Below are 26680 nucleotides of genomic sequence, written 5' to 3'. Positions count from 1 at the left end.
ATAGTTGTGTCGGCTTGTATAGGGCTCAAACTCCATGTTATAATGAGTCACAGGAGCAATTTAAGGTCAAATGCTATTCTTGACATCCTGTAACAGGGCTTGAACCTCTGACACACTGCCCGGCGGTACTGATTGCTTACCACCAATTGTAGACTGGCGAGCCAAAACCTAACAAATGCATATAGCCAAACTGTAGATCTCCACAACAGACTATCAAACTTCCTAGTTTAGACCTCAATATTTTACTAAAAAGGATTTTGTATAGTAATCGTTAGTTTTAGTAAGATATAAACGTTGTACCTGGTATATTAAGTATTGTTGCTTGTCATAGGTCATCGGTAACATAAACCTAGAGTGCTGGCCAGCCATAAAAAATACTAGAGTAAGTTCGTGAGCAATATGAGTCATCTAGTTCCTTTATTTATGTCCATGTGGGTACTATCTAGCAGTACTGTTGTTTAGGTACATTTCGTCTAAGATTCTGATTGGTGGATTACATCTATTTTTGTTGTAAGGAGATAGCGCCGTTACTTAGTGTTCACACGATATCCGGTTGTTGAATAATAATGTAACAGTAATAGTTGTAACGATACCTCAAAGCTCAAAGATAAATTTCAAAATGATACTTTTATTATCCTACTGCGAGCTTTAAAGTGTTAAGCAAGAATGTTAAAAAGAAAGAAAAAAGACTTGCGTATGAAAATATGATTAATGGATCCGGTGAAGATGTCAGAGACCTTTTATCACAGAAATAGCGTAGTGCTGCACGCAGCGTAATTGTTCAAAGAGGACAGTCCCATGCAATAATTTTATCAGCCATAGAAAGTATGATCTCTGAACTGAAAGCAGGTCATTGCTTTACCCCATAAGACAGGCCTCTCACTTATATTGTAAGCACGAAAATGGAGGGTAGGCCTATAGAATAATTGACCTTTGCCCTCGCAATAAAATTAGCTGTTGATAACAACTCAACACTGGTTACTATAGGTAAACAAATATACCATAAATAATATACTATAAATACTATAAGATACTATAAATACTGCAGATATTATCTCTGGCATTACTTTTCATGAGTAAACTTTGGAGTTTTCTTCCCATTTATTTTGAAATATTAGTCCACGAGATTCATTTTTTGCTGCAATATTCTCTGTAGCAAAGCATTAAGCAATTGATCATTCTTACAAAAATGTGAGTTCCTGATGAGCCAGACGTACTGCAAGTTTTTCAGGGGTATCTGGATATCTAAAAATCCAGATATACCTGAAAGATTGAAAAAAATACTTTCAGTGCATCTGGCTCATCAAACTAAAGATAATAGCACAAATAGTTGTAATAGAAACAGAGGTAAGTGAAGTAGCGATGATTGTAGCAGGACTAGTAATAGTAGGAGTAATGATAGCAGGAGTAATAGTAGCGTAACAGAGGTTGATGTAGTAGTGGTCTCAATGGTAGCATTGGAACCACAACTACATCAGCATTACATCAGTCCTACAGTAGCATTGATAGTAATGACTGTAGTAGTAATAGTAGTAGTAATCGAACTAGTAGAACTAACAGTAGGAGTAATGATAGAGGCAGTAATAGTAACGGTGGTAAAACAGTGTTAGGACGAGTAGTAGATATAGTAGTGGTCTCAGTACTAGCTGTAACAGTAGCATCGGTAGTGCTGATAATAGTAGCAGTAATAGTAGCTGTAGTAGTGGCAGCAGTAATAGTAGCAATATTGCACGGAATAACTGTCCACACATCAAATCCATTACCAAATGCAAATAAAACTACTACGAGAGACGGCTACATATTGATTATCTGATTGGATCACGAACAGCTTGAGATACAGTTTATTGACTGTTCTCTTCACTGGCTATTGTGATATCTCAAAGCATATTTAGTTACTAGTTTGTTTGGCTCAATGACCACATTCCAAACATAGTACTTTACAACAAACTGAGATAATCTATTTTCTGAGTCCCATAGTCTATTGAATGCTCATGGCCCCCCATAACTCCTTACTATTTTTTTGCACAATAGCTAATAGTCTTCATTACAATATCATATATTAGATTGGTTAAATTTGCCATATGATAAACTTGAGATGCCGAGCAATATTTTAATGGCCATATTGCTCATTCTCAATGCACTGATAGGGATGAGAAGAATTGAAGGTATTCCATCCCGTAACCAAATCTTATGTACATGTAGGTGCATATTTAATGGCTCATTGAGATGATTGTATCCTTTATTACAAATAATATATTACAAAGAAGATGAAGATAGAAAAATATACTTGAATGACTTCCAAGCCCATTAAATGGTAATATGCTTATATCAAATAAATATTGAAAAAAGGGATACCAATAGTAAGCTTTGTATGACAGCAGTTATTACGGATATACAGAAAAAAAATACTAGATTGCAGTCAATAAGAAATGCTTGTACCCTACCTATATATAGTTTTACTACTGAAAGGGCAGCTACAGATACAACTTTCATGTACTCAAACAAGACGGCACCCTTCAGTATTCAGTACAGACTTTGTAGCTATACTGGTCAGACTATATGCTATAAGAGAACACATTTTGGAGTTCTTTTTTGTTCTTTTCCGGGACAAACCACTGCTTTTATGGCCTCTTCAAACACCTGCAATGTGATAGACAATCATAAGTGAGACATACCAAAGCACTGACCAGATGTTTCAGACATCAATGTTTGGCAATCAGCATCATATGGTTAGTGAGGGCACAGACTGGACTTGTACAATAATCTCTCATTTGTCTGTCACAGGGACCAGCGCCCCGCCCCCCCCCCCCCAATAAGTGAAAATCCATGAAATAGAAACTAATGTTTATAGGCCAAGTAAACGTATGAGCTAAAATTTTATCATTCTAGGCTTTCTGAACAAATTGTTTTTATTTCCTGTATAATAAGTACGTGTAAGCAATTTGAAGTTATCTTGACTGTCTTTTAGTTTATATTTCAACTTGAGTCCCATTATTTTAAGTCAGCGAGCGCACTGACAGTAGTACCGGTGCAGTTTGTGCTTCATCTGGTCTGAGTATTCATACTTGTGATCAACTGGGTTCGTTGTAAGAAGTCACTGTTTTTAATTAATGAGATTCATGTATTTTTAATGAATTTTTTTTAAATTTTATTTTTCTAAATGTAAAATATTGAAACTGCAGAAGGCGAGCGACTGAGCGACTAAGTCGGGAGGGATTACTGCTACACTCCATCAAAGTCTGGCAGCTTATATAAACGCGCCAGGTTTGGACAATGAAGTCAACCACTCAGCCTATGCCCAACGGGGCTTTTCACTTGTATAAAAAATAATTATCCTGTTAATGGGTTTGTTTCCGAAAAATTGCCGACACACCAGACCTTGTAACCAGCAATTTAAGTGATGACTGTTCTATTAACCTTTGCAATCTGCAGCAGAGGTGAGACTGTCAACAAACTTTGGTAACTCATGACAGATGTGAAAGTACCAACAATTAACAAATCATGTCCAAAGGCAGCAAATAGAACACACAAATTTGCCAAAAGCTTTAACAGATCAGAGACAAGCTGCCAAAGCAAGCTTCGATTTAGACAACGATTTATGATAGCCATAAACAAATTCTTTTATGATATCATAGATAATGTAAACAGATAAATATCATATGAACTCGCTATCACCTCTCTTTGTTTGACAATATTGCCAATGATGCAAGAGATAAATTTTTTCCTAGATGAGGTCAACCCCCTTGCAACTGAGTAAGTTTAAACCATTTTGGTAATACACTTACTGTAACTGATGGGTATAATTTGTACATAATGAATTTAACTGCATCCAAAAGTGACCTTCAAGTCAATTTGAACCTGTGTCCACACATATAACCACCTTGACAGTTAAATGTTCAGCTGATCTATTACAATTCACAAAATTATTTTTTTTTTAGAAAAATTGGTTAGAAATATGTTAGTGTCTAAATGAACCCATATTGCCAGTCTTGAAAGTGGCCAGCAAGTAACAGTAAGCTAATGTCTAAACTCTTACCCCTATCAAAAAAAGCAAACAATATGACCATTATTTGGGTGAAATGGGAATTTTCAATGCGATATTTCAAATTATACTGAACAACAAATGCAATTTGTACTAAAAACAGCCATTTAAAACGACACGTTTAAGAATTTATTATAAGTTATTTGTAACGTAGCTGCAATTACAGCAGCCATATTTACTCTAACTACACCTGCAGATTCCCAAACTAACTGACAAGCTTCCATCAAAAGACATTACATTTTTCTCCTCTTTAAATACAATAATAACAGTTGATGAGAAGACGAGAACAAAAACTCACTAGGATTGGTTAATATTCACTCTCTGCCGAGATTTAACATTGTAAACATTCATCACTACCACAAAATTAAACACAACCATAAAAGAATTGGGCACATTGTTAAACTGCAAGATTCTAGAAATTATTTCTCCAAAGCCGAGTTAGAAAAACATTGCACGAGTAATTAGACAGCCAACTTCCAAACTTCTAAATACTATTTGACCAATTTGAGAGAACACATTTTAAAGCACTTTTGGATCATTGCTAAAACTATTCATATCTGTAAAACAGCACAGATAACCGATTGGGATGTGACAATTCGAATATTGTAACCTCACATAAAGACATCTGAAAACATCGCTGGCTACCGACATTGACAACTGTCACCAAATGAAGGTCTTTGTTGTGGCGACACACATCGACTCTACTAAATCATGTGCAGTGTTGACAGACAGATTGACCAATGAGAAATGGCGTCAACCATGTGAAGCCACATGATGTACTAACTGGATTTCCCCATTTTACTGAAATATCCTCGAGATATTTATATAGTAGGCCTAACATGTTTGATCATGGACTTGATAAGACTAGAGTTTGTGTAGCTGTTAACATTTCTGTATGTTGCTGAAAAAGTTGCGCATCTAGTAACCAGCCAATACAAACATCCTTCAAGTAGAGGTGGAACGAGACACGAGACGTCTGGAGTATCGACCTGTCTCGTATCGGTCTCGTCTCGACTTAACTATTGCCAAACTCGAGACAGGAAATAGAACTAAAGCGCCTGCGCACGGTTGTTAAAACATGGCTTCTTGCGGTAGCAACAAGCCATATATTGTGATGGATTGCAGGCAACTGCCTTTAAAGTTATACCTGGTCCGTTACTACCTGTTTATATTGATTATGTTGGCCACCGAGTCTAATCATGTAGTCCGGACAACGGCTCTGTTAATATATTGTAGTTCGGTTCTGTGTCCTTAAAACAGATACTGGGTGTATCCAATTACACTCCGAATAATCCAATTTAATAAATAAGACTATTGGGGGTAACATGTCTGTATTTTATCGTATCATATCTAAACGCCAACTGCCCTTCATAAAATTCGGACCTCTTTTATATACTACTAATTGCGGGTAAAACTTGCCCGCACACGGAGAAACGAACGAAAGGCTGTGTTGACCATAGTCCTTGTTCGGTTAATAATGACGTTATTGTTAGTTCAATATAAGAATATACATGTACATGTGTACAGTAATTCATATAATTTCATGAGTACATTTTAAATATAATTCACATACTACAGTTAATACACAAGCAAAACTTAACATTGTTGAAACGATAAGAATGAAAGTGTTATCATGTGTTCTTTTAGTTGCGGTATTTCTTTGTAGAGCGACGGCTATCGGTTTCATTACACATTACATTAAAAAGTAAGACCTATTCAATAGATGGTAAAAATATACAAGTACAAAGCAATATGTTGATAATAATTATTATCAATAAAGCTCAAAATTCTTAGAATATATAACTTCGGTATTTTAGAGCCGTTTGTGTCACTTTTGTTTACAAAAACTACATGCATATTACTATTAAAATGTTGTATTTAAATCGTTTACACCAGGTGAAAATTCAATTTAAAAAGAGGTTTATCAATTTTATATATTCTAAGAATGTACGCTAGTACTTGTGTAGTGAAATCATGACCAAATGCTCATTATTTTACTGTTTCGTGTCTCGAGTCTCGAATTTTTACAAGACACTGTCTCGAGTCTCGTCTCGAACTTAAAAAAACCTGTCTCGTTCCACCTCTACCTTCAAGTTCATAGCTTGAATTAAACTATAGAAAAGGGGATTGTAAGTATTTAATCATCAAATATTCATTAAAATAGTTGTAAGTGTGAAGCCGCGTTGTCATCTATGATCTAGCCAATGTTTGACACCACTAGCATGCATTAAAAGTGAATAAAATTAAATCGTTACCGTAATAATAATCTACGCATTTCAGCGACTCACAGATATTGGTTTTATGCCCGCCGATATAAAACGAAACGAGCATTTCGTCGATGTGTGCAGCCAGGCTTAGGGTTGAAAGGGGCAAAACATAAAATTGTTCGTAAAACTGCAAAGATACATTTTCTTCCAACAAATAATTGGTAAAAGGTGAAGAAACTGCTTGTTAGAATTCAACAAGCAGTAGTAAGTTGGAAATATTCATGAACTCAATTAGCTGTAGATTATGTTTGCAAATATCACGAGAAACGAATAACCTTTAATTCTGTTAATAGAGTGTTATATAAATTTCACAATAGAGATAACAAATTGCCTCTTTTAAAACAATTTTGCTGCGCTAAAGGGTGTCAAGGTTTCAGACAAGTTAGAGAGCAGAAACCAACCTTATTAAGGCCTTGCTGGGTGAGCGCCGAACACTCCATGTATCCATATACCTTGGCTTTGTTTGCCAGCTTTATTCCTTCCTCCTTTTTAACAGGAGCTTCTCGAGATTGCGCTAATTCTAACTTTGTGTCCTTGTCATCCCTCAAATCTATCTTTGTACCTGAACACATGATGGTTGCTCTATCAGTCTCAAAACACTGTAAATACGATGCACGTTGCTTCTATGGTACTGCAGCAAGAACTAATGGTTTTACAATAACACGCCTGTTGTCAACTCCTTTCTTACTTGTTAATTTTTACTTTGATAATTCTAATTCTATAGACATTTATATCTGTTTATATCTGTTTATTACAATAAACTATTACTGACGGAACAAATAGATGCAGTCAGTGATGAACTCCAGCGAATTCCAGAAGCACAAGTCTAATTTATGAGACTTTCGTTTTTGCACTTAATCAGACGTAATATGAGACAGTTTGCTAGCCAATACTTGCACCCGCCATTGCGACCAAATATACGACAAACACTAACTCAGTAGCAACTCCCATGATATTAGTTTCAAATAAGGATGTTTAAGATGGGATTGCCATGTGCTGAGTTTTCAAAGGAATGATAATACCGAAACCGTTGAGAACTACTTTTTTTCAGACCCATCAGACCCAGCCGATCAGTTTCCATGGTTAATCCACAAGTTTCGCCACCCGCCAGATGAAAATGGTCAAAAAATGCTAGTTATGTTCCTCTCAATTTCTTACTGAATGTTTCACCCTCCTGAAAGATGGAAACGCAAATTATGCACAAGAATACGCCGCACAAGCTATTCCACTTTAAACATTTTTCACATTTCAGTCATTCCTATTTTGAGTTGAGTAGTTCGGAGTGCGCCACAGTGACCTCTAGCAAACAACACCTTATCTTCTTAACAAATCGCCAGAGTTGATCCACGACATGCGAATGTCCATTGCAACACTTATTGCACAATAACTCAACGAGCACACAATTCCAAATCCGCACAATGGAAACATACTGAATGAGCGTGAGCTAAAAGCTGGATCACACTATATCACGTTTTCCTTTCGAAACTCATCGCCGATTATACGAACCGTAAACTGATTGCGTCGACAAAGAAACGCGGAGGTCGAGAAAGTTTGCAGCTGTCAAACATTCCCGATAATTCGCCAAGCATCGGCGACCTCCTGTACAATGTGAACCATTTTGACGATAGTAATTGGCGGTTGCGGATAGCGTGATTCATTTATTTACGTTTATGCTGCAGGCCTAGTATTTGATTCAAGCGAGCAATAATAAAGTTTTTCTTCACGAAAAATAAGAAAAAAGGAGAACACTACATCACGGAATATTTTCCTGATGCAAACGCAGATGGATTTGTGATAGTGTAATCACCAAAGTGATCACCAATGTGTGGCATCAACGCCTTTGGAGAATAACAATTCTGATCTTTTGATCCATAGCACATGAACTCCTTATCAAGTCAATGTTATTAATGATCCACGCTGTATGTCATCAGAGTTTGGACTGAGAAGTTCACTAAGAGATGCATCAAAATAATTAGTTGGTAACTTACCGACCAATAGTATCGCAGCGTCTGGACAATGATGTCTTACTTCTGGGATCCATTTTTCTTTAGCATTTTTAAGTGAAACTGGGGCAATAACGCTGAAGCACACTATGAACACATCCGTCTGAAAATAGATACAATAAGTTCAAACAAGTGTGCAAATGTATTGCCAGACAGCTGAATAGGCAGCAGTATGAACTGTTTGTTGACAGGTTGAGCAAGCGCTATATCTAGAACCATTGACTTGGGCTCGTTAGAATGGTGGAGATAAATTGGTTGTGGATTTACAGCCGCAAGGCTGCTAATTCACGACCTTTTCATGACCATTTTGGATGACAGTTGGCACTTGATGCATACACAGCTAATCAATCATATGCTATAAGTGTTAATTTATCACACATTCCGGAATAAACTATATAAATATAAATGCTCTCGACGTAACCACAAATTGACAGTTGCTCAGATAAACTAGAATAACAAACGTTATGTTGAAGTTGTGAGGTCCTCTACCTACCACCTACCCTGTTCATGTTCAGGTTAAAAATACACCCTACTAGGCATCCCAATACTACTACCTTCCCTAGTTACTCGAGAATTCAGTCTTTAATTTTTTGTGCCATCACTGAGTTGACTTTATGACTCTTTCATAAGATGAAATTATACTCCGGACGGCATTAAATTGGAGACATGAAACCAAATATGTTACAGAAAGATAGTCAGACCTTTACATATGATCTTAACATGGGCCTACGCAACCTTTGACCTACTATGTAAACTTTGAGCAGATCATGTAGTCGACTCAGCACATTTCAAATGTACAACGCCTGACTCTTATTGAAACATGATAACTTTGTGATCAGTAAACCAGGGAGGCAGTTTTTGGCATAGTTGTTTTTATAGTGCTGCAATAGCATTAAGCAGTACTTTAGAATGTTATTTTATTGCTATTAATTTAAAGTTCACCGAGTGCAACTTGGACTGGGCCTCTTTCCGTGCCTATATACTCGCTGTATGTCTTCTGTGTCCCCAAGGCTACACCTCTGGCTGCCTGTCTTTACATGTTAAGACCAAGTGACAATAAAACCTATTTCGACTTTCCCCCCAAGTTTGGTTTATGCTAAATGACTTAGAGAATCAACATAACATGATAATGTAATTGAGATCTGATTTGGTCGATCGCTAGTACTAATCAGTGATCCCTTCCGATATTGACCTATAGGATTATTCGCTATGAAACACAGTTAGTTTACAACGAATCACTGCTCGGTGAAGTGTCAAGTTCAATGATTTACAACCAACAAGCCTAAATACTCATAAATGCAAAGTCATTTAATAATAGATACCGATAAAAAAGTAGGAAAATTCAAACGATTAGATATTTAATGACTATTTTTTCTATACAACTTACTTCATTGTAGTGCAGTTTTTTATGAATGAAACTATGGTATAGATGTTGAGAGTTTGTAAACTTCGGTATAGATGTTGAGAGGTTGTAATACTCTAGTATAGATGTTGAGAGGTTGTAATACTATAGTATAGATGTTGAGATGTTGTAATACTCTAGTATAGATGTTGAGAGGTTGTAATACTATAGTATAGATGTTGAGAGGTTGTTATACTCTAGTATAGATGTTGAGAGGTTGTAATACTCTAGTATAGATGTTGAGAGGTTGTAATACTCTAGTATAGATGTTGAGAGGTTGTAATACTCCCCAAAAGAACCATTTATACATGAATTAAAGTATTTATATATGAAACACTGGCCGGGCACTGGCTAAGTTATAATACATGAATGTTTTGTCATGACTAAATGATAAACTCTCAGGACCTGTCTGATGACAACTAAATAATAAAATAAAAATAACTGTATAGCTGATGAATCATGACCTACAAATCAATAGCCAATGAACAAGCAGATTCAGCTAGAGACAGTAATAAACACTAAGGCATAACGAATAACATCCGTAAGCTGCCATCCAGATGAGAACGGACGAGGATTAAGATGAACCACCGAGTCTATTACGCTTTTGGATGTTAATGGACGAAACTGGTCTTCTGTCCCATAATAGCATGAGTAGGAATAGACCAGTCTTGAGCAGTATTGCTCTTTATAGGCAGTTTTATTAATTTATGACCTAATCCTGATAGAAACGACAATTTGTGGTAGAGATAAAGTGGTCTTTACTATAATAAGAGCCACCCGCCGAAGCCATGGTTGTTAGGGAAAAAATATTGCATCATACGGGTCTCGAACTCACACCATTCAGCTTAGTCGAGTTAAAATGGTTGCGAAACGCCTGCCTTCTAACATTTTTGATTAAGTGAGCGAGTATTTATTACACCTGATGATCTCTCACAACACACTGGACAGCCAGGGTACTAGTGTAAATAACCATAGTATGACGATAAAAGACCCACAATGCCAAGCATCTATAATACGATCACATAACTTCCTTATACAAGCAATAACAGGCCGTTATGTAAAATTTTCCAAAAAATAAGACAACCAGAGACTGCCTGCTTGTCACACGCAGAGAGCCATCCCTTGTAACAGCGGTATACGTTTCTATCTTTAGGTTCTATCAATTTTCATCGATGGATAAAAGTTTCAATAAAAGTTGTTTCTTGAAGGAATAACAACTCCTACTGAGTTATCATTAATGTATAGAATTATATTACCATTTGTCAGTTTAGATCAGTACGAGCAGTAACATTACAGTAATTGCACGCAAGTGCAATATAATATTTAATATAATACATAATTTAATACATATATATAATACATAATTCAATACACATATAATACACATATGATACATAATATAACACATATATATATATATAATACATTAGTCCCTCACTTTTTGCAGTTTATCTTAAAGCGCAACTGCAATAAGTAAACATCAGCAAACTAGAAAATCATTTTTAAAATCACTGTTTCACTGATCATAAACATTTTCTTCCTTTTTAAGACCAGACGATTTTGAGAGTCGAGGGCGTTTAACCCTTTGAACCTTAACGGTCAGTTTTGCAGCATTCATATGGCTTTGTTTACCAAAGCTGTTTTTAATTAACAGCAGAAACCAATCAAATTAATTCTTGTACATGATATTAGATCGGAATAATATCTTTACTCACTTTCTTTATTTTAATAACAAATTTTATTAGAACGATATCGGGAAAAGATTGATACGACTCGTTTGTTGAGAGGTTATAAATGATTGTGATGCAAATAAAGAAATTCATGATACTAACTATAAATTTCCAGTATATTTCAAGTCATAAAATGATGATATACAAGTGCACAATGAATATGATGCCAACGTAAATGTTTTTACGAGTTTCATAAAATCGTATGAACTTTTATAGTCTAGCCCGAATAATAATGAAGTACTGTTTTTTTCTGTTTGATGACATTTGCTGTGGATTGCCAGACTTTTTTATTAAATATCATTGTAATACGAGCACGTTTACAGACATTTAATAAAAGTTTAAAAACTTCGGATCGTTGGACAGATTGCCCAAGGTTACTGACACACATTGACAAAAACGGCCAGGGTTCAAAAGGTTAAGAAGAGGCATGATTAGAGTTGTCAACAAGCACTTTCATACTTCACAAAAAAGTAACAGGAAACTAGCAAACTGCAAAGGCTGCTAGTGCAATGATACTAATGGAAGTATCGCCGAGCCAGAGTAACCTACAAGGGAGATTTAACTTTTCTTTTTATTCTATGATCTTTTAATGAATATATTTATGTTTTAACCCGCGAAGCGCTGAAACTATGAAATATGAATTCCAAAGTAGCGAGGATTACTGTAGATGACAATGAAAACATGCCCGTGTGTAAGAAATATCAGTGAATCGCCTTGTCTCTACCCGCTACATATGTCCATAGATAAGATAAGGAGAGCCATGAAACTCACCTGTGGATAGGAAAGGGGTCGGAGTCTGTCATAATCTTCCTGTCCAGCCGTATCCCACAAATCTAGTTTCACCTTGTAGCCATCTACTTTAAGATTTGTTGTCCAGTTGTCAAACCTTATAAACAGTAAACCAGATAAACAAGATTAATAGCATACCTAATGAGTGGTTCTGGCTGGCCTGCTGATGACCAGACAAACAGTTCTTCCAGGTTTCCTTCCTGTTCGTACAGTTTCTGGATGAACGGTGCAGAGAACTACATGCATACAGTGTATTCAAAGTGGGTAGCGTAGAACTTTTCATCAGAAACCTGGCTTTCCCATGGCTCAGCATAACATTCAATTGTTGACCATTTTAAAGTAATTCGATGACTTGCAAAACACTAAAAAAGAGGCCTAATGTAAAATGTTATAACGCAAGAAATCGCCAAGAATGCATCCCTAACTTGACAAAGCCGCAGAATCGCTTGCAACTACAGGTCGATGAACAACCTTAATACTAAGGCATCTATCCACTCTCGCTTATCATCAATTACACCAGAGTTTTTATACACTTGCTATTAAAGAGCACAGTCACTATCTCAACAGCTGGGTGATTTACTAATAAAAAATTAATAGTGGTATTTTTACAATGTCAAGCTTGGACGATTCACTGTGACAAGCTTGTCACCTGAACACCAACACTTGGTGTTCAGTAGTTCAAGGCGGCAGTTAATGTTAGCATGAGGGTAAGGAGTGTTTTTAGATTCTGAATGCGAGGCGTGGAAGAGAGAGAAAATGGTAAAATATCTACAATTTAATAGGGTGCAACACAAAACACAACTAGTACCGAAACAACCACAAATTTGGAGTTATCCTCCTTCAGTGCTATGTTACCAATATGATAGTTACTCTATAGACTCATAAACAAATCCAATAGAAGCATTCGTAGCATACACTAAACGGCGTTCAAGATGTCAAATACATCGGCGTATATCCACCATCATTAGGCCCTGAGGTAACCTCAGCCTTTCACAATATCTTTCAATTTCCCAATGCCTTGATTGTGATAGGCACCCTGCCGAACACAAGACAAAACAACGAAAATTTTCTAAATTTGAGGGATGTGCGATTGAAATTGTAATTCCTCATTTGCACATCACCACTCTAGGAATCCACAAGTACCTCACTTTTATAGAAATATCCTATTAGATGCCTGCCTTCGACAACCAATCCTGCCTTCGACAACCAATCCTGCCTCCGACAACCAATCCTGCCTCCGATCACAAATGAATATCATGAATTCATAGAAATGAAGATTCATTTTGCTAGGACTGGCAGGCAGCAGGTATTTTATTACCTTTCAGAATATTTACTACAATCTTTACTATAGTATGAGCCTGTTCATTGAAAGCCAAAAATATTCCACTGCACAGAAATTGAACTCACATATTTGGATACACAGATTCAAAGGCAAGAGCACTACCAACTAACAGCCACCATGCCACAACAAGCCACTACCAACAGCCACCATGCCACAACAAGCCACAACCAACAGCGACCATGCCACAACAAGCCACTACCAACTAACAGCCACCATGCAACAACAAGCCACTACCAACTAACAGCCACTATGCAACAACAAGCCACTACCAACTAACAGCCACCATGCAACAACAAGCCACTACCAACTAACCGCCACCATGCAACAACAAGCCACTACCAACAGCCACCATGCCACAACAAGCCACTACCAACTAACAGCCACCATGCAACAACAAGCCACTACCAACAGCCACCATGCCACAACAAGCCACTACCAGCCACCATGCAACAACAAGCCACTACCAACTAACAGCCACCATGCCACAACAAGCCACTACCAACTAACAGCCACCATGCAACAACAAGCCACTACCAACTAACAGCCACCATGCAACAACAAGCCACTACCAACTAACAGCCACCATGCAACAACAAGCCACTACCAACTAACAGCCACCATGCCACAACAAGCCACTACCAACTAACAGCCACCATGCAACAACAAGCCCCTACCAACTAACAGCCACCATGCAACAACAAGCCACTAGCAACCAACAGCCACCATGCAACAACAAGCCACTAGCAACCAACAGCCACCATGCCACAACAAGCCACTACCAACTAACAGCCACCATGCAACAACAAGCCACTACCAACCAACAGCCACCATGCCACAACAAGCCACTACCAGCCACCATGCAACAACAAGCCACTACCAACTAACAGCCACCATGCCACAACAAGCCACTACCAGCCACCATGCAACAACAAGCCACTACCAACTAACAGCCACCATGCCACAACAAGCCACTACCAACTAACAGCCACCATGCAACAACAAGCCACTACCAACTAACAGCCACCATGCCACAACAAGCCACTACCAACTAACAGCCACCATGCAACAAGCCCCTACTAACAGCCACCATGCCACAACAAGCCACTACCAACTAACAGCCACCATGCCACAACAAGCCACTACCAACTAACAGCCACCATGCCACAACAAGTCACTACCAACCAACAGCCACCATGCCACAACAAGCCACTACCAACTAACAGCCACTATGCCACAACAAGGAATAATTGTGCACGTAATCATTACACAACATGATCTCTCGCGGCGCACGAGACAGCAAGCTCACAAGTCTATTATAAGATGACAAGCTGAAAGTGAAGCCACATGTTGGTTCAGCCAGGACTACTGGTGAGCCCAGCAGCTGTCTACACGACCCTCTAAACTGCTCGCTAAAACTATTGTAGAAATTTGAAACATCTATATAATGCTCCATAACAAGTGGCTCGCTGGTTAGATTCAATCATTGTTTCGCAATGAAGCTACAATAGCATCGAAGATTTCTCAAGGCAAGAGAATAATGGATAAAACACACTATTTTAAAGAATGTAATGAAAGACTACCAACAAGGCTTAAAATGTTAGTACTAGGATCATGCTGAACCTATGACGTCTATAGGACTGGACAAATCCCAAACACCTGTCTAAACCTGCCATTTTCCCTTGGTATATTTTGTGAGCAGTTACTAGCCAATTTCTAGTAGGCAAACAAATACACAGACTAACTACTCGTTGGCTACTGATGTGGCCGGTAAAGCTACAAATTAAAAAGTAGCCTTGTAAGTTAGAACAACGTTACAACTAGCCGAATGCAGAGTATAAATTATGATACTAATAATAGATGGCTGACAGTTATCATGACCAGCAAACAGTTGAAAAGCTGAGGGAATTGACTAATGCCCTCTATTGACTATTGAGCTCTAGCTCTGATTCACGTTTGATAAAACATAGCTTGCATTATTCATGGCCAGAGAGATTGTAAAATGATCAAATTGTGGTTGATTTGTTTGACCTGTTGGAAGAATCTTGTATATACATATAGAATGTCTCAGACGGGCCGAATAAACTTTCCTACAGTCATCAAACAATGACCAATTCATTGACGTAATTGAACAGAGAGAGCTTAGTGTTCTTTTGGGGCATGAAACACTTTCCTTCAGAAGGAAGAATAGCAACTTGATTGCTATATATTACCTTGAGTACTAACAAAAACATGCCAAACTAGGGAAATATATGTTTATTCCTTTCCTAATAACTTCTTCACTTGAGCTCTAGAAAAGACAAGAAGTCAAATAAAACCTAACTTTATAGGCTACCCTAATAAAGAGGAGTAAAACTTTTAAGAAGTCAAACTTGAAGCTCTTACCGTGATTTCATGATTATAGCTTGTGAATTCTAAATAAAACCATTCTTGCAACTTGCATTAGCAACTAATGGACTTTTACTTGATATCGATGATTATAACACTTCCCATAGGCCTACATACCTGCCAACTCTCACGCATTGGGCGTTTAGACTCACGCAATCACCCCAAAGAAAAAATGAAAATGCGTGAGATTTTTGCCCCAATTTCAACAATTTTATACATACTATCATTGATACATCAATTGCCCCAAAACCAAATCTCACGCATTGCCCCACTCTTGGGTTGGCAGGCCTGTTCCCATACACAACCTTTCCCTGAAGGACTAACATGTCTCGTTCAAGTTATAGATCTGATCAGTTTTCACAAAACAATATTCAAAGACTGTCTCATACAACATGTTGTGAAAAGCTAAAAAAAGGCGCAGAACCGTTAAAAATTGTATAAGAAAAAAACGTAATACTTACACAGTCGGCACGTAGTTTGGAGGAAACTTCTTGTAGGAATAAGAGATGAGCATGCAAGTCTTTCCAACAGCTCCATCACCAACAATCACAACTTTCACATTGAAAGGTCTATTAGACATTTTTCTAACTAGTAATAGTGGCACATGGATCCGAATTTTCACTAATGATTCACCGCACAACTCCACATGGTAGACTGAGCTCAGCCGTGTACGCTCTAGAACGTATAATGCCAACAACTAACTTTCAGCTATCTAATATAATGGATGCGTTGCTTCGCCGTACGGCTATAAATAACTAACCAATCAGCAACTAGCTATTGCCCATGAGCGTTTCAGACTACAGTACAGGGATATAAAAATTGGCCAACTCATGGGGTTACACGTCCTGATGAAAATCTTTCAAGGAAGTTATATAGGAAAAGACTAAGATATTGAGGGTGCACCCAAGCATACATCTTACTTATCTACCTTATGCTAATTCCCAAAGACTTGACAATATTTCTCTCAGTGTTAGCGCAAGTCATGAAAGGTTTTTGAGCGTGGAACTATAGATAAAATCTAGGTAGCTGCCGGTTGAAAGCCAGTATTTCTTACATATGTTGATTACATGTGCAAAATTCATTCATTTTTAAATATGGTACTCTTTAAACGTCTCTGACACTGTGTAGTGGCGTCAACAGCTGTGTGTTGTTACATTGAAGCAGATTGTTACACCTGTGTGAAGCATCAATTTCAAAATCTCTTTGCTGAAAGATTTAGTTTGGTATTTATTTTTTAACTTCTACTATGGTATAGCTCATGGAAGTAAAACTTGAACTATAATTCTATACATGGGTTCGGGCGAGTAGACTTTATCTTCTTATGGCTTCATTGGTACTGAGGCTAAATAAGCTCAAGATCTGTTCAGTTGGAAATGTAGTTTGAATGTATGTACTCAATTGCTCTGCTCTCTTTTTCCCATCTCAGGAGGCTGTTGTTCCTTTACTTCTATGTAATTGAGCAACCTTTAGAATCGCTAGAAATATGTACCGTAAAGGTAGCTAGGCATAGTTTAGCTAGGTGATGCCTAAGCATGGATGCTCAGCAGATGACCTTGGGCACCTAGTAAAATATGACCTTTAGTACCACTCTAATTAGGCCTACTACTACCACTACCATCGCCACCACCCTTCTTTCTTGTCTAAGTTCTCAAACACTGCACAGATTTTTAATTTAGTGTACATATGGCTAATACATGTATCTATTGCAGTCTGGTAGCATGCAACAAACCGATCCACATCCATAAACTCGGGATTATCTTCTACTGGCCAACTTATGCAATAAGCTAGTAATAAGGCAATGACTCTATTGATTAGAGAACAGCCCATGGATAAATCCAATAATTAAAATCTTTGTTATAAGACAGTCGATAGGTTAGCATAGCCTAGAAACATTAAATATTGATGGGCATCTCACCCCATGTCTTATTCCATACATCGTAGGATGAAATGTGTGTGCATTGTCAACAAGGCCTTTCACAACTGCAAGGATAGTATGATAGGAACCTGAAGGCTACACACTCCATATACCTAGCCCCACAATACTAGCCCCACACAACTTGGAAATCCACAACAACTCGTGTCTAAAAGTAGAAGCTAAGATCTTTAGTATAATAAAAGCGGTGTCCATTAACAGTTTGGAAATCCACAACAACTCGTGTCTAAAAGTAAAAGCTAAGATCTTTACTATAATAAGATCCGTGTCCATCCGTCTGCCGAAAGCCACACGATGTGCATTAGGAAGAAAGATTGCATCCCTCAGGAATCGAATGCAAATATTCACCACCCCTGCTAAGCGTGCTACCATCTGTGCCACACGATCACCTTTCCACAGTTCCTAGTTATATTAGGCCTACATGATGATCTCTCACGGTGTACAGGTCTGATTGGGTACTATTAATAATAGCTGTTGTCTCCATCTGTTTGAAGCCAGGATTACAAGTTGGTATCAAAGATTGCATGATGCAGGACTAGAACCTATGATCCATAGTGTAGTGGACTAGGATTCTAACACCTTCACCAACCAGTGACCATGTGCTGTGGTTATATGAATGCTCAGGTAGGGATTCTCTGTGCTTTATTGGCATATCTGATGATCTCTCACTGTAAGGGTACTAGTAATGTTGGTACTAGTAATGTTGGTACTAGTAATATTGATGAGCCATCAATAACGCTAAAAATAGCTGCTGGTTTGAATCCACAAAATTATAAATCATAACCAGAAATCTCATCCTCATGTGAACAAATTGAGGTGAACCACTGAACGCGCCATTTGGAAAAGAAACTTAGGGCGCAGCTGCAACTTGGAACAAACTAGACTGGCTGCACCACTAATGAGACTTCCAAAGGAGGGTGGGGTTGGGTGAGAGAAAAAAGTTAAGCACACCATTGCTCTTTATCTTGTGAAGTGGTTTTGTCAGTGGCCGTAATCTTAAATTGGAAATCTCGATGTAACGACAAGATGTTCTAGCTCAAAAAATAAAAAAACTATTGAAGCTATATTATTGTGAGGAAAATGAAGGCCTGAAATGCCTTGTGTGAAATGCCTTCAGTGTAATAATATATCTATGTGATTCTCAAGGTTTGTTTAAATATTATTTTAAAGGCTCTCCTTGTACAAGCAAAACCCCTGATTCTAGACTTTATAAACAACTTTCCAACTATTGTGGAAACACTTAGAATATCATAATTTCTTTTGAGCTGGATATCATTTTAAAGCTCCAAGATTGTAGAATTTATAAAAAATATCAAAATCAAATATTTAAACAGCTTTTTTCACTCTTTTTAAAGATCTGATGTTTTAGAAATAATTGAAGGAACATTATGGTTGACGTATACTGAGTCTCATATAGAGTGTGGATATTCTTTATGACCAGGAAAACAAACCGTTTCAGTGTAAAGCTGTTGTTGGTGAGAAGAAGCCTTCTAGTTTTGTCTAGTTTTGATTTTTCATCACTAAGAGCTTCAATCAGTCTGTCGTTAGAAACTGATGTTCTATCAGCAGCCATTTTTTCTTTCTTGGAGATGACATCTGTATTTTAGCGATATCTCAAAAACTAATACGCCTATTGACTTGAAACTTTAAAATTATATCGGAAATATTATACAGCAAAGAACGACCAAATTTCGTAATTTTACATATACTAGAAGTGTGAAAAAATGAAGCAAAACTGCAAATCTGCGTTTACTCAGGTATAGGAATCCGGTAGGAAAACATTTCCTTGAATTATCTCAGGACAAAGCTTGAAAATGTTAACTATGACTCAAGGCTCCTCAAATGTGACTCATAAAGTCTGACTCATAAAGCGTGACTCATAAAGTGTGACTCATAAAGTGTGACTCATAAAGTGTGACTCATAAAGTGTGACTCATAAAGTGTGACTCATAAAGTGTGACTCATAAAGTGTGACTCATAAAGTGTGACTCATAAAGTGTGACTCATAAAGTGTGACTCATAAAGTGTGACTCATAAAGTGTGACTCATAAAGTGTTACTCATAAAGTGTGACTCATAAAGTGTAACTCATAAAGTGTGACTCATAAAGTGTGACTCATGAAGTGTGACTCATAAAGTGTGACTCATAAAGTGTGACTCATAAAGTGTGACTCATAAAGTGTGACTCATAAAGTGTGACTGTGGAACTCATAAAGTCTGACTCATAAAGTCTGACTCATAAAGTCTGACTCATAAAGTGTGACTCAAAAAGTCTCACTCATAAAGTGTGGCTCATAAAGTGTGACTCATAAAGTGTGACTCATAAAGTGTGACTCATAAAGTGTGACTCATAAAGTGTTAATCATAAAGTGTAACTCATAAAGTGTGACTCATAAAGTGTGACTCATAAAGTGTGACTCATAAAGTGTGACTCATGCTAGAAAAGGTTTTTATAATTGCAGACCAAGCTAAGAGTTTTCTAGTTGAGCACACCACCACAAAGAACTTTGAGAAACAATACTAATGATACATATGATGGCTGAGAATCGAAAATTTCTTAGCCTGAGAATTATCTCAGCATTGATAATACCAAACCACATAAATTCATCCGTGGCCTGATAAAAGCCCCATTGCACTTACTTCCTTATCCAAAGGAATAATAATTTCAAGGAAATAAAGGTAAGCGAAGATATTGAAAAAATGTTTAGCATGTGTTTCAGTAGTTTATTGGAACTGAACTTGGCACAGCCCCAACTGCGTGTCATGGGAGTCATGAAAATATAGTGATTGAAATGCGTGAAAATGTTTAGAATGGAATAGCCAGCGATGTTTTAATGTGCATGCTTTGCAAGTGCCGTTAAAAGCATTTGCAAGCATGATGGATTCGATAAAGATTTTTGAATCACAAAACTCACTTAGCTTGCCGATTCATGTCGTTTCCATGACGCTGTTAACTTGCGGATTAGATAAAACTTGCAGATCATGCATATCATGGAAACACAGTGTATACTTTGATCCTAGAGGGTAAGAGAATTCCTGTCAATAGGTTCACTGCAAATGATAGAGAAGTTATGATCGTCAGATACAAGAAGGAAGGAATCAATTTTTGTGCTCTATAATGTCGACAGGAGATTCTAGAATAATAAATACAAGTACTATCAAATTGGTTCATCAAGTCAGGTCAGGCTGTGTGAGCCTCCTACTGGTAATACATGTAATCAGGTACCACCTGTGCATGTTTCGGGCCAACAGCGACTAAACCATCAACTAGCGTGCAAATGAGGAGGGTGAACTTGATGCCCTTACAGAACAAAAAAAAGTCTGTGAAAGCCCTGGCTATACCAGAGATGCACTGTGACAGAGCATAGAGAGCGGAAATAACCAAACCTATTTATCGGCTAGCCACTGCAGCAGGATTAAAATGCTATCATGTCTCGACCTGTTTTTGCCCTCTGGATACCATTTTCTTCCTGTTGAAAGTGTGACTCCGGTCCAGCAAAAGCAAAAAATCACATAAAAACATTCGCATTCAACTTTATGAAATAAACGGCAAATGTAAATTAAATTGGTCCAAAGATGGTGCTGAAATGATTGTACACTTCATTACAAACATATTATATAATATGGAATGTAAAACTGAGCAAGTTTATGCAATGCTGTCTCCAAACTCATGGATGTGAAAAATAGTGTAAATATTGAGTGAAATGGGGAAACTGATAACAAGCTCTGTATTGAGGTGATTAGTATCCATCTGTCTATAATTCATCCTCTCTGCTCCTCCCTACTATATGGTGGAGTCCTATAATTACATTAGACTTTCGTTTGATCAGACTAATACAGACTATGCCATGTTTGGAGACTGAAACTGAGTACTGCAAATTAAACAGCCTCTATTGTCTCACACGCATACTCCTCAGATACAGTATGGTACAATATGCATTTACAGTATACATGAGAGAGTAAATATGGTTATGAAGCAATGTAAGTCGGTGTAAAATTGTGTAAATTGGAGTAAGTTGGTTTAAATTGGTGTAAGCACAAATCATAAAACAATTCTTGTTTTCAACTATTTTAAGCATGTGAAAATACTTCCAATTTTTGTGTGTGTTGCTCAGTAGGCATATGCTGACCAGTTTGCAGGCTTAAGTGAAATGTGTAAGTACTTGTAAACAGACAAGATGCTATGCAAGGCAAATGAAGTTTTGTGTTTCATTTATAACAGGTGAATAACTTTTAGCTAAAAGGAAAAGAGCCGTCTTGTTGTATATGATAATCATTTTATAAGTTCACGCAACTTTGCAGTAGAAGCTGTTTTTCGAGGCTGCTTATATTTCCTTATGTAAAGCAGTTATAATATTATTATGCTTTATGTAATGCCTAATAACAGGTTTGCACTGTATCCCCATTAGTCAGCGTTTTCCTTTCGGCGTTCATCGTCGATTATGTGAACCATGAATTGATGGCATCGACAAGCATCGCCGACACGCCAGAAAAGTTTGCAGCTGTCAAACTTTCCTGATGCTTTGCTGAGCATCGACGACCGCCTTTCAAATGTGAACCATCTCGGCGATGGTAATTCGGGCTCGCGGATAGAGCGATTTATTCATATCCGTTTATGATAGTCGCTGCGAGACTAGTTTTTGATTCAAGTACGCAAAAACAAAGAGGTTTTTACGCAAAATTTTAAAAAGATAATTGAGAACACTCTGTCACGGAGTATTTGCTGATGCAACGGGCAAGAGTTTATGATAGTGTGAACATCGTTATCGTCGACGATCACTGCAGTATTGAGGCATCAACACCCAGATGTGGCGATATCGTGTGAACCAGCCTTAAGTCAACTAGATCTGTCTTAAGTATTACATCACTTCCGCTACACAGAAGCCTATAAACATCAACTACTTTGGTCCAGTGTATGTCACCTGCTGATTTCATAGCTACATTAATTTCTCAAAAAACTACAGCAAAAAATATTATTTTGGTTGATGCCGGTCACTGCCAGAGTGTCTGATGCTAAGCTTTGCTTCAAACTGCCCCTTCATCAGAGTTGCTGTAGCATAGAACAGCATCGCTGAGACCTTCTACATACCGCTGACACCTCCACACAATCTCACTTGTTTAGGTCATTAAAAATCTTAAGATAATAATACTCTCAATAATGACAAGTTCAATAGCTTGACCATCGAAGAAATTACTGCAATGTTTTAGTAGTTAGTATAAAAGGGGGAGTTAATATTCCTATATATGTTTACAAAGATCTAATTACTGCAGTCCATATGCAATGACTGTCTATTCTGTTTCATTTGATGCATTCTTTTGATGAATTGCATCAGGATTTGCAATGTCATGAGTTGCATTGTATTCCGCTAGCCTTTTGCTTATGAACAACATAACTAGTTCCTGATTGGCCCGTTATTTATAGTAACGTAAACAGAAGCTCATTGTATTAAAGCCGCTCTATCAATATTTGTATTTTTGACTCCTGAACGTATGTACGCAAAATTAAGAAGACGAAGCAAAGAAGTAAACTACAAGTACAGAGACTTATGCAAATTTTATTATGTACCAACTATTACAAAACATAATTGCTGCTACATGGTGAAGCTACATGTAGGTTGCTAATGACAGTTACTAATGCTAGTGACTGGCGTTAGTTACTAACGCCAGTCACTAACACCAGTCACTAACGCCAGTCACTAACGCCAGTCACTATCGCCAGTCACTAACGCCAGTCACTATCGCCAGTCACTAACGCCAGTCACTATCGCCAGTCACTAACGTCAGTTACTAACGCCAGTTACTAATACTAAGTACTAATTAGAGCTGTAGCAATGGCTCAACAACAGCTATATTGGCAATAATTCAAAAACGTTCAAAGACAATAAACTTTCGACTATAATAAGAACCACAGTAACTGTACAATAAAGAATAGTCATTATGTAATCGAAGTACATATTAAACAAAATATGGTTATTTACATGTCTGTAATAAGTAAGTTTGTGAGTTACAAAGTTGAACATTCTCTTTTATTTTGTTCATAGAAAAAGTTTGTTATAAATGTCTTTCTTCAAAGATATAGGAGGATTCACTATATACAGTGGGATATAATAGGAGGATTCATTATATACAGTGGGATATAATAGGAGGATTCACTATATACAGTGGGATATAATAGGAGGATTCACTATATACAATGGGATATAATATACCCCAACATTAGTTCTACAAAAACTAATTTACTAATTTACTGCTCAAGTGTAACACATTCTAAAGAATCATTATTATTGCTATGAAATGCTCTGAAGCATGCCATAGTGGTATTACATAGAAAAAATATATTTGGAAGCTCTCTTAGCGTACATCAGCCTTCTGGCTTAGTGCTGGGCACGGTTAATAAAACTTGTTGAACTCGCAGGTTTATCTTCTCTCGGGTTTCGGATGATAGAAATTTTGAGTATTTCAATCTTGCAGGTCCGCATTTTGGTACAGGAATCCGTCGAGTAGAATGGACAAAAACTTGGTTTATTGCGCCCTGGGTTCTAAGCACTGTTTGATAACCCGCCTGTAAACGCTGCGAGCACGAATACCGGTTGATAGAGAATCGTGAAAAATAATAAATAAATTGAATCGAATTATAATTGCGCTGTAAATTTTAAGATATGTCCGATGTTTGGAAATTTTAGACATGAACCCCGTATCAACAAACCCGATACCCGAAAAACCCATTGGTCAAAAAGTACTCGTGCCCAGCACTATTGTGGCTCATACCATAATTGACATACCAGTATTGAACAGCTAGATGTAAGAGTATATTAATATAATATAATGTCGGTTATTATTTAATTTACAAAACCTTCAGTCTATCAACCACTTTGAACAATGCTTTCACTTTAATAATCTATGACACTGCAATAAAGTTCTATTGGTCTTTCACGCCCATTGACCTACTTGAATTGTTACTATATTCGTAATGTTTGTATTCTTCACATGGAAATCGTCTTTTTTGCCATTTATTGGCACTTCTATATGTATATTTCTCAAAGTATGTTCGTATGTCGTATGTCTGTCTGCATTCCGCCTGTAGCTATTATTAGAATAACTGCAGCTAGACAACAATGCTGACGCAATGTCGTGGACTACCGTCATTAGAAGCTGGAAGCTTACTGCAATGTTCCATTGGCAATGTGCCAGGCTAATAGCTTGAAAGTTACAGTTTTAAAGTTTTAAAACCTTTAAAGTTGTTTTTATTTTTCTCTTAATTTATTTCAACTACACGAAACACTTCTCTCATGATATGTAGTTTGAAAGTTATAATGGCAAATGTTGTTATATGTTAAAGGTTGACTTGCAACAAAATTTTTTCTTCTAATTTATATCAAGGAAACACTTATTTCAAGTTATGAAATTTTAAATTTACAGTTTGAAAATCTTTTCAGTTGTTTTATTTATTTTAATTTAGTAGTCCTGCACAAAACCTTTTCCTCATGATATGAAATTTGAAAGTTACAGTTGTTTGACAAAGTTTTAAAACCTTTAGTTGTTTTTATTTTTCTCTTAATTTATTTAAACTACACAAAACACTGATGATATGTAGTTTGAAAGTTAGAATAGTAAATATTGTTATATGTTAAATACAAATCAATTTTCTGTTCAGACTTTTTTATTACCCGGGCAACGCTGGGTAGCACTTATCCAGCAGTGCTATCTAGCTATGTGGGTAGCACAGCTAGTATATATATTTCAATGTTGGTCAACTGTTTTCTGTAGTCTGTACAGCTATAAATATTACACAAAATACTTCTCTCATGATATGTAGTTTGAAAGTTAGTATGGCAAATGTTGTTATATGTTAAATACAAATCGATTTTCTGTTCAGACTTTTTTATTACCAGAGCAACACCGGGTGGCACAGCTAGTCAAACATAAAAGATGGTTAATGGAACATATTGAAAACACTAGCCTAGTGAGAAAACGAGAAGAGACTAAATATTTTTGCCTGAAGGCTGAACATTTTTCTCTCAACGTGAAGAGCGGATAGAATTTTATAGCAGATAAATGACATACCAACAGCCATACGGTATTTGCAAAAATGTTCCTACCTTGCGCTTAACCTATTGTATTGCGCAAAGTGACTTGTTAATGAACAACCTTGTACAAATAGAAGTTTAGTTTTTGGGCACAAAGCTGATGAAAGAGAAAATGAATTGAAACGATCATAAATAAAAACAACAACTTAATTAAAAACTAAAAATTGCCTTCCAAACTATTAAACAAGCAACAAGGTAAGTTTTGGTGACAGATTTGTAGTTTCATAAACCCAGGCAACATTATCTGAATAATGCTTACTTCCAATAGAGTTAGTAGGTCTCTGTGGGTCTCACTCTATGGATAACATTAGGACATAAAATGTGTTAAGTTGTTCCTTAGTAGCTAGCCCATTAGTATATGTAATAGAGCTACAACTGTGGTACTTCTATTGAGTAAGGTTAAAAACTTTGTTCTGTACAAACTTATACTCAAAACAGTGTTGCTGGCCTCAAAGAAATATAAGCTAGCTATAAAAACCATTTTAGAGTTGCGTGCTCAATCTTCACAATCACAACCACATAATTATAATACACAACAAGTGGGCTGCCACTGGTGTTTACGCATTGTTACACAATGTAACTTCGTTAAAAAAGTTTCCTCACATAATGCAATTGAATAAATTTACAAACAAGCAATTTTATAGTCTCTGTTAGCCAATCATCATAGCTTATACATCCAGAACATATAAACCCTCCCAACT

General features: G+C 37.0%; 1 protein-coding gene across 1 annotated transcript; it reads right to left on the bottom strand.

The window, feature by feature from the left end:
* Positions 1-2227: 2227 nt before the first annotated feature.
* LOC137401813 (ras-related C3 botulinum toxin substrate 1-like) lies at positions 2228-16640 on the bottom strand. The gene is made up of 5 exons (XM_068088289.1): positions 16422-16640; positions 12216-12330; positions 8298-8415; positions 6711-6871; positions 2228-2640 (listed from the first exon to the last, which is right to left on the bottom strand). The coding sequence occupies exons 1-5, from the start codon at positions 16538-16540 to the stop codon at positions 2563-2565; spliced, it is 591 nt and encodes a 196-aa protein (XP_067944390.1). The 5' UTR covers positions 16541-16640; the 3' UTR covers positions 2228-2562.
* Positions 16641-26680: the final 10040 nt, after the last annotated feature.

Source organism: Watersipora subatra, chromosome 8 (genome assembly GCF_963576615.1).
Source record: "Watersipora subatra chromosome 8, tzWatSuba1.1, whole genome shotgun sequence".
Taxonomy (NCBI): Eukaryota; Metazoa; Bryozoa; class Gymnolaemata; order Cheilostomatida; family Watersiporidae; genus Watersipora; species Watersipora subatra.
The sequence above is the reverse complement of the archived record's forward strand: the minus strand, read 5'-3'. Positions and strand labels throughout refer to the sequence as shown.

Coding starts and splice junctions, on each gene's coding strand:
- LOC137401813 (XM_068088289.1), bottom strand. CDS start 16,540: ATGTCTAATAGACCTTTCAATGTGAAAGTTGTGATTGTTGGTGATGGA. Junction 12,331..16,421: donor CCAAACTACGTGCCGACTGT/GTAAGTATTACG, acceptor ACTGTTTATAAG/GTTTGACAACTGGACAACAA. Junction 6,872..8,297: donor CGCTGCGATACTATTGGTCG/GTAAGTTACCAA, acceptor TCATGTGTTCAG/GTACAAAGATAGATTTGAGG.